Raw genomic sequence first — 15,219 nt, forward strand, 5'->3', positions numbered from 1 at the left:
GCGTACCGGTAGCGGGGGTTGTTGGGGAAAGTGGGCTGGTGGACCAGTGCACGGTAGTGAGTGACCGTGGGAAGTGGGACCCGTGGGTGCGGGGCCAGACATTCTGGAGCTGCCTGGACTATATCCCTCTCCTAAGGAGGTGGGATAGGCTACAGTTCCTGATAGGGAACTTCTGGTTGGATGGGAGTGACCACTCAACCACCCGGTGGACTGGTGGGAGCGGGCAGCAGGAGGTTGGGCGTGGGAATGCCCTCCTCGCTGCGGTTTTGTCATGGAGAGGAGGAATAGGGAGGTGGACATGGTTCCAGGGTTACAGGTTGAGTTTACAGTGGTGGCACAATGGTGAGGATGTTACAATCGCGGTACAAGGTTTTTGGGTTATGTATTTGATAATTGGAAAGCATTTTTCGGCATCTGCCTTACACATCATATGACTTCTAACTATCTAATATAAAAGTCACAATGGTCAAGGGAAGTCCCTTGAAACTCAACAAATTCCCCAGCCAGCACCAAAACCCAGTGGGAAAGCTTGGCATGGGGTTTGACAGTGAAATAAAGGTGCAGGGACCAAAGGTTTGATTGTTCATAGTCACGGACCATAAGATTCTAGGTCCATTCCTATAACACCGAAGCAGGACCGAAGAAGTAACCTTCTTCTCATTTCCCACTTCAGGCAAGTACCCTAGTTTAGTCTGGCTTCCCACCCTAATAACAATACATTTCCTGCTTCAGCCTAAGAAGCCACACAGGGACGTAAGCCCGAGTAAGGGCTATCCACTATACGGTCTCACTGCCCTGCCGCCACCTGGGCCGCTAGCGCCGAGCATTACGCCACTACCTCTGCCTTCCTCGAGCCGTCCCTGACACCAACACTTGTTAGCCCTGATTAGACATCGAATTTTGGTGCCTAATCAGGGCACGGTCCAAGCGGGAAGCCCAAATGAAATTGGTGGCAGTGAGTGATGCCAGCCTGTCAACATAAAGTACAGGGCACAGGAAACATGACCAAAGAGGCAGGCAGGAGTTGAATTTATATCTCTTCACTCCCACTAGTAATATATCCCAGGTCCTCATCAATCCCTTCTGCTTCACCTGTTGAACTCAACCCTCAGTTTGGTCTTGGAAACTGTGGAAGGCTTACCTTTGGAATCAGAAGGAAGCACTCTCAGTGGATGAACCCTGTGAAAGATGAGCATGGAGATGTGAATAAATAGCCAAATAAATTTACCATGGGCAACTTATCGTGGCCATCAACCTCTGGTTAAGATCCCTGCCACATCATAAAGTCAGTCATTTCTATAGGTATTTATTACCCGGAACTCACATAGGATGGTTTCGTTGCGGACTGCCTTGTTCAGGCTCATCCTCAGGACTGTGGTTTCAGATGAGCAAGGCTAATGCATGGTACTTTGGCTACTGCCCAACTTACATTGACGATCCATCGGAATCATCACCACTATAGTCATTATTTGATCCTTTAAAAAGCCCAGCAATAGATACGAAAACTTACCTTGGTGAGAAATACTCATCGCTGTTATCCCCACCATCACTCTCGTTGTTATCATCTTCGCCTAAAGGACCATAAAGACTTGGGCCAGAGCGACCCTCTCCCCCATATAATGCGTGCTTTCCTTTAGAAGAGCCTGCCTGACCATGGTTTAGCTTTCTCTGCTTATTGGGGGGAGAAAGCCGATGAGACTGTGGTTGCTTTTCTTTTTGGTATTTCCTCTTTAATACCATTTCCTCTGCAGCGATGATTGGGGCTGTCTCCTCTCCCATTAGCATCACCAGCTTGTCAACCCTAGGATTTAGTTGGTCAAAATGCTTCTTGAAATGATTGTGCCATGACGAAGGAGGATGTTCTGCTGTCCAATCAAGCTCTTTTGGCTATGGGGGGGTTCAGGGTATTGGTCACAGAATAGAATGCAGCACGCACATCAGAACACATGCGTCGAAAAAGAGATGGTGCAGTCCTGCTAGTCCAGGCATTCCCTTTGGCATGGCAGGGTACATGCACAGCAATCCATGCCAGCATGTGCTTGATCTGCTGGGGAACAAAGGGTCTGCTCCTACACACAAGACCTGTCAGAACCTCAGGAGGAGATCATGTTTATGCCGAACTTGCACTCCTGTAGTCATTTGCATTGTATTTGGTTATTTGGTTATTTGGTTAGGTTGCAGTGAGGCTAATTGGGTTGTGGTGAGGCTATTTGGGTTGCAGCAGCAAGGGTGGGAAAAAACTGTGAAAAGAATGTAATGTGACACACAATCACAATTGTGTCACATTCTGTGATCACTTGCCTCTCAGGATAATAGATCTTCGTTTAATATTTTTTCACATGTCTAATCGTGTCCCACTATGGAGATGGCCCTGTTTCCTGTGCTGTTGCGGCACCAAGGGGGCAAGAGGGACGAAAACCTATCCGGGTCCTAACTTAATCCTGGGTTCCAGATTCTGGGCAGGATTTAAGTCACTCCAATGGATGGGACCTCGCGCTACCCCATCCTCCGGACCTGTCCTTGCACTCGTTCTTTGGTTTGGCCAACTGGTAAGTTGCCCTGTAACTTACGCATGCTGAGTAGGCAGCACTGTACTAGTCTCTGCAGCTGCGAAATTACATTGCATCCTCAACCGATCCATCACGCACTATCTTGTGGGTCTTTCGCTGTTGCGAACCATTCACTTCTTCACTAAGGTGCTTGGCCTTGTTTGTTCCTTAGCTCTCATTCTTAGTTCTGCCTTAGTCTTTTCACGCATCCCACCCCCGTCCCCATCGCCTCCTGCTGTACCATTGATTGCCCTTGTATCTGTTTTTCTTTTGTTTGCATTTAGCACTTGGCAATAAGTGTTTGCACTGGATTGGTTCAACATCGTTTGTAGCTTGTAACTATGGGCCGCCGTGTCTGTCCTGTGTAATCGCATTCACTGCTGGCCCACTGCGGGCCAGGTCCACTACACTGCTGATCCAGACCGATTAGATAAGTTCCATCTCGTCCTCTGTCCGAATGAAGCCCAAACCATATTCAGGTGAGTCGCTACTTTTCATCATATAGAGGGCACTCCATAAGGATGTGCTCTCGTGTCTCGATTGGTGTTCCCCATCAGCAGCTAGCATCTTTGGTAGTTGAGAGTATTGTCCTGTCTGGTTCGTAATTGGGTTCGTAATTGAACCAGGTGCAGAAGATTGGGGAAGGAGGAGGGTTACGCAAAAACGAGGACAACGAGGGGAAAAAAAGAGGTTACAGAGAACAAGGAAACAACTGAAAAAAGGAAACCTAGAAAAACCTGAGTAAGCAATCGGGATCCCACCCACTGAGAGTAACCAAAGGTCACAACACCTCCCCCTCGGCGAGACCGAAAGGCTTACTGGAAGCAAGGAAGTCCAAGGAAAGACTTCGTCAAAAACAGCATACAGGCCAAAAGAACAAGACTAAGAAAGATAACGCCTTCAGCAGAGGATAAGGAATAAGAGGGTGGTGCCAGAGCCCTGAAGCATAAGCGGACGAAACACACATACGAGATCTTCCAGAGAAATCGACCCCGGAATGCAGTGGCAATTAACCTGAATCAGCATGACTGTAACCTCGGAAGGCACAGTATGCGTAAGGCCGACAGCAGGTATGGCGCATAAGATAAAGCACCACCGGGAAATATGCCACGCGCGAAAAGAGAAACAAAGAGTGCATTTAGTCCGATTGCACACAAGCCTAATTTAATCTCGTACCTCCATTAAATAACAAACATTTGCAGTGTGCTCAAAAAAAGATCTTGTTCTGGGGGAGTGAGCTGGAGTGCTACCCTCTGTTTTCTGGTCCCATAGCCGATTCCTGCTTGCAACGCCACTTGGTTGATGGGTGGATCTGTCCAGTTATATGCATATTCTGCGATACTACTTTCGGGATACTGTAATTCCGCATCCTGTAAATCTTCTGAATCCGTATCTACGGTGGCTATCTGGGTTATCTTAACTTCCTCTGTCTTTGTCTTCACGTGCTTACTATCAGATTGTTGGCGGGACTCTTCCAGAATTCCCCCCATCCTTTCCAATAATTCCCTGTCCGCTGTTTGTCGCTGGTTGAGGTTGTTCCTCACCCTTTCAATCAGGTATTCAAGCTCAGAGTCCGACCCATGGCTATCAGCACTAGTAGACATTTCATCTGTTTCTGGGATTGCCACCTTTCCCAAAGTCGTGATTGCTTCTGCTGCTACAACGTGATTCGGAATCCAACCTTCCATCTGACCTCACTTGACTAGAGACACTGGCAATTTGGCGGTCTGGACAGTAGACATATTCAGATATAAGCTAGTTCAGATTATTCTGAGGGGGCAGGACTCTAGCTAAGCTGTCTTTGTCCTCCTCTGATTTATATATATATTTGCTTCTGTATACTCCATCCTCCATCAGTACTCTGGGGTTCTGAGCTTTCCCTTCGTGGATCGTGTCTTATCCCTCAATCTTTCCAATGACTGTGAGGCAATCCATCTGCAGCCTCATTTCTCCGTTCCACTTCCCTGTTCCTCTCTGCTTGACCTTTCTGATATCTGCTCTGCTTTGGTCTTCAATATCATTGCTCAACGTTGTGGGAGGGATGAGCCGGTAGTACCAAAACACCACCATATAATGGTCTACAGATGCTACCTGGGACCCAACACACAATCCCCCAGCCCCCCAAAGCCCGTTGCACTTCCCCCCATCATCTCTGTATTTTTTGATATTTTTCTGGACCAGGTTATGGCCATATCAGGCCGCTTCTATAGTATTTTCACCATATCTCCCCCAGTTCTTCTCCGATCCAAACGCATTTTATACCGTTAGAAAGCTACCGTCAAGACGAGTCTAACAAGTCTAGCATCGAGAGATTTGGTGCAGCCGTTGTGGAGATCGTCGAATTCTATCGATTGTGTGGCCGCGCCCATATATTTATCATGTTTTCTGTTGTTTTCTTCGTTCTATGTTGTTCTTTCCATTTCTGTCCGTCTCTAACACCGTCAGATTGCTTGGACATTAGCTTTGGTTATATACAAGCATGTATCTAGTATGAAAAGAGATCTTCTCCTCCATCCCGCTTTAGTGCCAGTCCGACAGTACCGCATCTGGGAGCGTGTGAACGAGTTCAGTTAGGTTTAGGGCGACGTTGAGAAGGCAGGACACCTTGTTCGGCCCTAGGGAAGGTCCACCAGGGAGTCTAGTTGGTTTTTGATGGAAGTTTAGTTTTTCGGACCTAGTAGGAAGGTCTGCCAGTGAGTCTGTCAACGCTGCGGTTTCGCTCCTCCCCCTTCGTTACCTGTGTGTGTGTGTGAGGGTGGTCTGGTTAGGTTCAGAGGTCTGTGCCCCTGCAGCCTTCAGCCATTCTCCCCACTTGCAACGTCTCAATTCTCCTGGCTGTTCCCTTGAACCAAATCCTCCTTTGGCATTTCCCTTTGGGCACGCACTCCAATCTTAGATGGCTGCCATCTCTGGGGTTCTCCGATTTTCCCATGACTCCTCTCCCTGCCGACTTCCTGGCTTGTCTCACTGGCAAGTCATCTTCAGGTTTTCAATTTATTTGGGATCTTGCGCCCTCATTGATCGATTCTTTGTGTCTTACTCATGCTACGATCTACCCCCCACACATTGTGGACCAAATCCCTCGATTGCTACTCAATTGTTTCTGGGCCGATGAGACACTCCTTGTCTCTACCCTATCCTTGGTTTTGTTTACTTTAACGCTAGAGTACATTGGGATCTGCACACAGAGTCCAGGGATTTATTGATCGGCTGTGTACATAGTCTCGGCTATCAGCGATTGCCATTCTGGGACAGCCAATTTCGGATCTGTACCTTTTCTTGCCCCCGGAAAGGCAATAAAGGGGATGTTACTCCTCTTCCTCCTTCCATTGAGTTAGTAGGGGTGAGAAAGGTTGCAGGATGCATAGAATTGCCTGCCCGTTGGCTTCCTCCCTTGGTTCTTGGGTAGATACCAGTCCCCCAGCGATTCCTGAGGGCTTAATCTCTCTCGATCTTCCATATTCCTATGAACCACCTCTGGTTCTTCTCTGTCAGATGTTAATGGGCTCTCTGGTTGCCTTTCTTTGTCCTCATTGGGTGTAAATCCATAGCGCCAGCCTGCTAAAGCTAGGATCAGGCCCAGGATTACTGCAATCGCCGTGCATAGAGTAGTCTTCATGCTTGTAGTTTAGTCTCGTTCAGTGTGAGGGGTCTTTCTGGTGTTGTGGAATTATTCTAGGTTATTTTATACCTTTCTTCCGAGTCAATATACAATATTTATTATTACACCCATATATTTCTTGTGTGTATCTGGCATGCTTCCCTCCAGTCCTGTCCATTGGCTTATGTAGTCGTCTATGTGGATCATAGCAAGTCCTTCGGATAGACCATGCACTGCCATAACCTCGCACACTACATACCAATACGTAAAAGCCGGGCATTCGACTACTGGCAGTCTGCCGGTCACTTGTTGTACCTGTTGAGGTGTGGGTGGGTCATTGATGATCGATTCAGCAGCTTCCTCAAGGGTGAACTCTTCTCCCTGTCTGTTCTCCTGCTGATTAGATCGCCAGTTCTTCCAGCCTCTCCTTGCCTGTGTGCAACAGCTGACCACATGCTTCCAGACTCTCAAAGCCCATCCCTCCTTCATTTTATTTTTCCTTTTATAACTTGTTAGCTTTATAGTTATACTATGCTTTTCCCCTGATTATTTACGGCGCGTGCTTTGACTTTTTGTTCCACCGCCACAGGTGCTCTGTATTGTATGTGCCTTGGTTGATCCCTGAATCCATTAATTAACTGACGAAACCCACTTGTCTTGCTAATTCTAAACTTAATGGCCTTATTAAGGCTCCTGCACCCAATGCTGCTTCCTTCAATATGTCCATTGAGTCTTGTGCTTTGTCCATCCATTGGAAGTCCTCATCGGCTCCCTTCCTTGTGTACATAGTCAATGGCTTAGCTATTTTAGCAAAATCTTGGATCCATCAGCGCACAACTCCAATGGTTCCTAGAAATCCACATACTTCCAAGATGCTCTGGCAACTTCCCCATTTAAGGATCTTGGATAGGGTACCGTGACTTATGGTTTGTCTGATTATGGACACGTTTCTTCCTACTAATTGTAATTTGGGGGTTGCCAATACAAATTTCTTACCTGAAATAGTAACTCCGCTGGTCTCGATTCTCGTTAGTAACTTGTGTAGCGATTGTGCATATTCCCAAACAAATCGGTGGATTTCAGGGTTCTCGGGGATGGTCTCTCCCTGGTACAGGGTTGGAGGTCCCTTGAGTGCGATGTCATCAACAAACACCCCTGCTCTGTCTGCCATTCCCTTTATTACATGATAAGATCTTCTACAAAATTCAATTACTGAGTTCGTGAATCCCTGCGGGAGACATGTGAGCTGCTGCAGACCTAGGCTAAAACCATGAAAAGCTGTCAAGTGACAGCTTTCAGGAGCTAACGTGCATGCATCATACCCACAGTAAAGATCGGCAATCCCATAAATTGAATGACCTGCAAATTTGTTCTGTGAAGTCATCAACACGTGGCGGCAGGCTGGCATCTTTGATGGTTTTGCTATTAAGCTTCTGTAGATCATGTACTAGTCTATAAGTGTTATCTTTCTTTTCTACTACGAATATTCTTGATCGGTATGCTGACTGCGATGGCTCATATACATTTCCTTGACGTTCTTTTATTAAATCCACTATTTTTCCCTCCATTGCCAATGGGAATCTGATTGGTTTCTCCTGCCATGGATCATGCTTAACTGTACGTATCACATAATCAGGAAAATATTCTCTACTAAACACTCCTCGTTCTTTACTAGAATAGGCAAAGGCATTCGGGTGCCTGCCTACTATATAAACCAAAAGATCAACCTCCGCGGTTCAGAGAAACTCTTTAGGTATAGTGTCTATCATAGCCTGGACTCGTTCGGGCATAAACTTTTCGGTGTAATTAAAGTTCTCCGCTGATATTGGCGAAAATGGTATTGGCTTGATGTAGTCGATCACAATTTCTTTATATTGGGGAATTGGAGCGGTTGGATCCCCAACAGAGACAGGCTTCTTTTTCTGATCTACCCATTTGTACTTAGCTGCTTGTACCTCCCTCGCTATATCATTGGCAGCTTCTCCAGCCTCAGTTGCTGTAAACCTCGTGTTTCTAATAGCCAATGAATAAAATATTCAAATCCCCATACTGGTTCTAATCCCGTTAAATCCCATACTTGTTGTAACACTCCAAGATATTCTGTATTCCCTCCACTCTTTATTATTTCTGGATTTATCAAGTCATTGACTGGTGTGATTAGTTTGGATTCTGTTCCCGCCAAACCAAGTGACTCATATAACAGGTTGCCTGTTCTAGGCACAGCTGGGATTTTATCTTCTTCCCCTCGTTTTGAGCAAGTAATTTCCGATCCTTGTCCGTCTATTATTCCCTTGTATGGTACTTGGATGTTTAGATACGCCCTGCTAGATGAATAACATTGCATAGGCGCAGATTGTAAATTCCTATTGTCCGATACTCTTGTGACTACTACCTTAATTGAAGGCCCATCCTTTCTTCCTGCTGCCCAGGCTTGAGCTACCATTCCCTTGCCTGGTGTATATTCTATTTTCATTGTATGGTAGTTCATGAATGGTTGTCCTATGCAGGTATGAATGTATCCTGCGTGAGTTGGGTATGAAGCACACAAACATGATATGATCACATGATTATCTTCCTTTTTTTTTTTTTCCCCATCAACACATGACTCAGAATGAGTAACACTAAAGCTGATTTTCAAATGCCAGCGGACTTGTAAGACTTATTGTTTATTTCCTATTCCCCACATTGAAATGTCTTTTGAGTATGACAGTGGATGAACGCCTGGAGGGTGTAACTGACCCACATACTCGATCTGCTGTCCATCATGCCCGGCAGAGGATGGACGGTATCATACAGGAGGCATTGAAGAACACAGGTAGGAAATAACCAATTGTTCAGGCTGGAGGAGGTTGCTGATTCTTCTTCAGTGAAATTAGATTTTGATTACCAGTCTGTGGCGATCCACAACGACAAGGCAAAGATGAAAAATGGGACGCAAGGTAATTTGAAGCCACTCAAACTTCCCCCAATCAACCCTGGCCAAAAGATCATCTTGGACCACCCTGGGGGAGCAGCCATTGAAGACAAAAATGGTGTTCTCGTGGCGATAAGGTTACCAGCGGTGTTTCAAGAAATTCATGTGTGTTACATTACTTCCTTCCACTCCAGCTGGTCAAGTTTAACCCATTGCCTCAGAATGACATTGTCGAAGCAGGTCATGACCTAAGCCACGAGTTCAAGTTCCCCCAGCCCAAGTTCCACATAAATACCAAGGACCACATCCCCCATAACCTGTTCAAGTCAGGCCAAATACACTATGCCTACTGGCATCCAATAGGACAAATGGTAAGTCCATAGATATTATATTATTATCTCATGATAGCTGACCACCTCCAGCACTTGCGTCCTGTTGTGAGTTCAGATGCCAAGGATCAGGTGGAGAAGCACAAGAGGTTCCAAAATCGCTGTGAATCATTCTACCACATTCTGAACATGTACACCAAGCAGCTTGCTCCCAACTTTGCAAGATGCAGCCATGAAGTTTGGATCAAGATCAGGAAGAAGCGTGATTGAAGAAAAGGTTACCTTAGTCAGATTAAGTCCCATTTCTTTGGTCAAGCCATTCGGTTCAATGCGGACACTGAATTCCACCGTGACTCGGCTTCATGCTGGTGTGGATTCGATGCTGTGGCACCATTTGGAAGATATGAGGGTGGCCTGTGTGAGTTCCCTGACTTGGGATATGCCCTACCTTCCAACCCTGGTGATCTCCTTTTCCTTTGAGGTGCTGGGATTGTGCATGATGCAACATCATGGGAAGGGGAAGGGAGAATGGTCTTTGCTTTGTTTTCTGATCAGTGCGTATTCACCTGTGAATGCATCCCTAGACCTATGGACATAGGAAGGCCCTATGGGAAATATAAGTATAGGAGGTTGAGGCAGATGTATCCCTGCTCGCAGCCTGAACCCTTATGGACAACATCCAAAAGGAAGCTTGCATCAACTTCATCCCCAGACTCATCACCAATGCCCTGGAGCTGTTGAACAAAAAGAGTGGGGTTCTGGATGCACTCATTTTTGTTTTGCATCAAATTCTTGGCATGGCCAATGACAAAGTCGAAGTCATTGGGATCTTCGTCAGTCCAAGGTTTAAAGGCATTAAGAAGTGAGAGGTAGAGAAATGGAGTAATGCCATTGCCTTGCATCAGGGGGTGACAGCATTTGGTATCATGACAGGAAAGGAGCACCATGGTGATGCGGAATTTGGATGAGAGGTGATGGGTATTTGAACCCTTTCCCTCAGCAATCTTGATTGGCTGGTATACAGCCATCGCCCAGTGAAGATGGTCTTTTGAATTACAGTATGCAACATGGTCTTGCTGTGTTTGCAATTGCATGTTCCACATGTGAAAGACTTCCTGAGTTGTCTGCCAATACTGACACTCCTGGTGCCAGCTGAGTTCCAATACCCCAGATCTGAAGATACCATTGTTGTGTGGATCTGGTTTATTGGGGAAGGAGTCATCCACTGAGGCCTTTCCCTTTCCCTTTGCTTTCTCTTTGTAGACGCTCACTTTGGTGAAGAAATCTGAAGGGAATTTGGTATCTTTAGGGACTGGAATTGGAACATAGTCAGGACCATGTGTCATCTCAACGACCCAGTTGGAATCTTGCTTTCTGGCCCAGGTAATAGCCTATTGCCCATTTCCATCCCCTTTTGGGAGGACTGATTTGGACAAATTTGGTATCAGCAGAAAGCTACAATTTAGGAGGATTTATTGGAGCAGTGGGAGAAGGATGAGGAGTAGCGGTTTGGGTTTGGTTATATTCATTTCATTCATTTTATATTACCTATATTGCTTTTGATGTGGGTTTATTTCCATCACTTTCTTTTCTATTCTGTGGCCCCATGGACCATTCATTCCTGGGCACATGGATTTTCCAGTATTTTCCTGTATGATACAAAAGACTTCCCCCCTCAGATTTGCAGTACCCTTTTGTCTAGAAGATCAGCCATGCCAGAGCACATCTAGAAAACAGCCTAGGACTCCTGATGATTGTCAAGAGTGACCAGGAGTGAGTGTTGATTTTTAGAGATTTTTGTTGATTGTCAGTAGCACCCAGACCATGGCATCTTGCCACCCCACAAACTTCTTGAGTGACTGAGCCATTCCGACAACACCAACGACACCCCCTGCATCCCCATAAACATCCCTTTCAGGATGGCCATACACATGAAGGGTGAGGTTTTTGGGCAGGGGCTGCTTCCAGTGATCCTGCCCTTCAGTCCTGCTCAACCCACATAGAGAGATGGTAGACAGATTTGGGAGATGAATCAAAGGCATGATGTCATCCATCCTGAACCCATCCCAGAACAGGGAGATTTCCCTCAGAGAACAATGCCCTGCAGGGATCCTTTAGCCAATCCATTTGGTTAGATCTCCAGGCCCATGCCCGAAATAAGGTGATTCTGGTATGTGAATGCATAGGTCCCTCAAGTTGGGGACCAAATGGAGCATCAATGCAAAGTATGTGTGGCATGACCCAGAGATGGCAAGAGGGCCTACACGCATCTCTTCCCCAGCTCATTGCATGGAGTCAACTTCCTCTGGATCAACTGAGGGCTGACCCCGATGGTCCCACTCTATCTCTGCCTGGTGGACCAACACCCCCAGATCTGGTCAAGCCATGATTGAAACAAATTTGTAGATGTGTGACTGAATGGTGGCATGAAGACATTGGGAAACCAGGGAAAGTGTGATTTGGGTCTGGAGCATGCCAGTGCAATGCTCTGCAATTTCACAAAGAGTTTCATTTGGAAGCGCATTCATCCTATGGGCAGCCTGTGTCAGTGATGGACTCCCTCAAAGCTGTCCCAAACTCACATCTGAAGGTGGGTAAAGAGGGAGTGAAGAGGAAGTTGAGGTGGTAAAGAGGAAACAGAGGCAGTGGATCCCACCTTTATACCTTCTGGATCTGCAAATCAGGTGATCAAGTAAATATTTTCTTGATCATGTGGCACCAAGACAGGTGAGATTTTTTCACCAGGGGGAAACTGCTATGTATGCAGGAACCCCACTTGTTAACTATGTCTAACCACCTGTAAAATCCCCTGTAAACTCCTATCCCTTGTAAGAAATGATGAGGCACCATTTTTGTAATGATATTTTCCATTTTTCTCCATAATTTATTCATTGATGCCATGTGTGTTGATGTGCCACATGATCAAGAAAAATTTACCTTGATCATGTGGTCATCAAAAATTTCTCTTGATGTGTCAAGCATTGCACATGATCAGGAAAGATGCATAAGGTGGGAGCACTGCCACATTTCCTTCATGGGGTTATGATATGAGTTGGCCCCTTTCATAGGGAATCACAGCCACAGAATCATCATCACAGTCACATCTAGGTATATAAGATCCACTTGCCCATTATTTTCCTCCAGTTATGGCTTCCACCTCTAACACCATCCCCATGTCCCAGGCTGACTATGATGCATTGAAGCATGCATTGTTCAAAGGGTTTGCAAAGGCATGTTGAGTTTTCCCTTTTTGTTTCTGCCAACCCTTCCAACTCATAGGTCCCATTGTCCAGAATGGACCTCCTGCCACACAACCGTGAGGTCAGCTGGCATTGGGTGGCAGAGCACCACCGCTCCTGGGGCCACATGGTGACAAAGGACATTGAGCAGTATGCCATGGCTGGGCTCCTGCCCACAGATGACTTGATCGAGGTGGATTCGAATGGGTTCTTGGATGGAGATGAACTGATCCAGATCATCCATGGGCAGCACTGCAAGGCTGTGCTGCAAGTGGTGATTGCCATGGAGCTTGGGTATATCCAGGACCTTCCAGTCAAGGAACATGAATGCCTGGGTCTGTCAGCCACACAGATCTGAATGATCCATGCATCCTCCAATGCATGGTGGTTGGTAGCATTATATGGAAAGAGTAAGGATATCTATGATATGTATGCATTCCATTCACTAACCACACACAACACATGATTGCAGAGGTCTCTCAGGAGGGATCATGTTTCAATCCTGGTTGTTGGAGGATAACCTTCAACAGGCCAAAGTGCCTCTGACATGGGCAGACTTCATGCCTGTGGTGCTGGACATATTGGAACAGGACCCACCCCCAACCCCGGATGTGATGAGGAACTTCACAGCTGTCTGCAATCAAACCTTGCCTGAAGTCTGGTGCCCTGAGGCAGATGTTCAGGATCCTGCACTGGATACCTTGGTTCCATCCAGAACACAGGGAGATAGCATTCAAGCCTTGGCACAACCAAGGAATGCACAATGTGAGTGATGATTTCTTTATATCTTCTGCTCACCACTTTGCTGATAGTTCTTTGCAGCTGCCACAGAAATCTGTCTGTGGCAGTTGATTCCAATGGTGACCCAATATGTTTTCTTCCATCCTAGTAGTCCTACTAAGTTTCTATAAAAGGAAATTTCCCTTTATGGAATTTCCTTATATGGAAATAAGGGTTTGTAGTTGTTTGGGATTGTAGTGTGAAGTCTCTGGGATAATGTGTACCTCCAAAACCTTGCCTTGCACTCAAGTTTTATCCACAAACAAAATGTCTTGATCCACTCAGTACATCTCCATAGCCACTTGGAGTTCTTCCATGGTCTCAACATCAGCAAACTTGGTAGGAAGCTTTGGAAATGCATGTTAAATGGCCAGCATCATTACTTGAAAAGCTCTATCTGCTTAGTTATTTTGGCACCAGTAGTGCAAAGATAATATGGATATATGTGTGTGTAAATGGCCATTGTCATTGCTCTGAAAGCTCTATGAGCTCTATGAGCTCAGTGGGCTCATAGAGTTATGAAGTAAATTAAAATACCACCAATAAAGCAAACAAAAAGCTGATGTATCCTTCTGACATCATCCAAGCCTCTGACACCCAATTTCCCATGGTCAAAAGAGCCATAGTTATTTGGCTCACCAAAGCATGGTGGGAGACTTTTTAACACTGAAACATACATTGCTACATTGCCCCACTTTGGCACTTTCCAATGCACATTGAATTATCAAAAAAGTGATTTTAATCTTTTTCCAATTATTCCTAATTTCCTGAAATATCACTCCCTGACTTATTGTCACGGCTGTGCATTCCGGCCCGTTCCCCGCCTGTCCCAATGCTGCCTGAGCCCATTACCGCTATGCAAGCGTGAGCGTGAGCCCTGACCTCAGCCCTATCCTCCATGAGGACTCCCTGCTCACTCCCCCGCTTGCCCCTAGGCTCCCCTGCACCTGGCCAACTCCCCCACAGCCCCACCAACCTTCCCACCCCAAGTCCGCCTCTGGCACCGTGCCCAGCGCGACTCCTCTACCCTGCCCACTTGGCCCCTACAGGGCCGCTATCATCCCCACACCCGACTCCAGCCCAACTCTGAGTCCAGCGCTGCTATGATACCATCGCTGCTATCACAGCCCTACGCTCTTTCCTTTATTTATCTGTTATTGTTTGTTTTGACCCTCAGTCATTGCCAGCTGCTATGCAGCCAACCCACTCCTTATTCTTGTTTGCTTCCGGACCCTTCGGCCTCCAGCCCGGGTCTGCTTCCATTCATTTCTTCCTCCTATATATATCCTGTATGATACTTTATTGTACCTTAGCTTTAATATCGATGTGACCACAACCCCTAAGTCCTGACCCCAACAAGGCAACCCCAGTGAGTCCGAAATGAGGGCCAAGAGACAGCTAGGGGGCACAGCACTCCCTTTAGAATTGCTGAGGCCAAATGCCCTACCCCCGGGCCTTGTTCACGGCATCATGGCCATCGCGGCCTATAGCGGCCCACAACGGTGACCCTCAGTGCCGACCCCGGACCAGTGTCTAACACTTATCCCAAATTTTCTGATTTTTCCCCTAATTTCCCCTGATTTTTCAGACATTTCCTTTTTTAGAAAGTCCTCCACTTTCTGAATTTTCCTTAATTTTCCCTGACTGTTTTTCAAATTTTTAGAAACCCCCCAGTTCCCCCTCATTTTCCCCCTCATTTTCCCCCTCATTTCCCCCCATTCCCCCCTCCAAATTTCCCCTCATTCCCCCCTTCAAATTTCCCCTCATTCCCTCCCTCATTCCCCCCCAATCCCCTCCTCATTTTCCC

At 46.5% G+C, this 15,219-nt stretch overlaps 3 protein-coding genes across 3 annotated transcripts; 1 reads left to right on the plus strand and 2 right to left on the minus strand.

Annotated features, from left to right (window-relative positions):
* Window positions 1-826: 826 nt before the first annotated feature.
* Window positions 827-2,035, minus strand: EI90DRAFT_3020941 (uncharacterized protein; the record flags this gene model as incomplete). The annotated part of the gene is made up of 7 exons (XM_039057582.1): window positions 827-882; window positions 1,142-1,179; window positions 1,229-1,270; window positions 1,325-1,372; window positions 1,430-1,456; window positions 1,511-1,887; window positions 1,937-2,035. The coding sequence occupies 7 exons, from the start codon at window positions 2,033-2,035 to the stop codon at window positions 827-829; spliced, it is 687 nt and encodes a 228-aa protein (XP_038909841.1).
* A 6,818-nt stretch (window positions 2,036-8,853) lies between these two features.
* EI90DRAFT_3020942 (uncharacterized protein) lies at window positions 8,854-9,663 on the plus strand (the record flags this gene model as incomplete). The annotated part of the gene is made up of 4 exons (XM_039057583.1): window positions 8,854-8,965; window positions 9,027-9,229; window positions 9,259-9,435; window positions 9,487-9,663. The coding sequence occupies 4 exons, from the start codon at window positions 8,854-8,856 to the stop codon at window positions 9,661-9,663; spliced, it is 669 nt and encodes a 222-aa protein (XP_038909842.1).
* Window positions 9,664-9,998: 335 nt separating this feature from the next.
* On the minus strand, window positions 9,999-10,739 carry EI90DRAFT_3020943 (uncharacterized protein; the record flags this gene model as incomplete). Its single annotated transcript, XM_039057584.1, has 1 exon — window positions 9,999-10,739. The coding sequence occupies one exon, from the start codon at window positions 10,737-10,739 to the stop codon at window positions 9,999-10,001; it is 741 nt and encodes a 246-aa protein (XP_038909843.1).
* Window positions 10,740-15,219: the final 4,480 nt, after the last annotated feature.

This window comes from Cantharellus anzutake (genome assembly GCF_015039405.1).
Source record: "Cantharellus anzutake strain C23 chromosome Unknown EI90scaffold_96, whole genome shotgun sequence".
NCBI classification, from domain to species: Eukaryota; Fungi; Basidiomycota; class Agaricomycetes; order Cantharellales; family Hydnaceae; genus Cantharellus; species Cantharellus anzutake.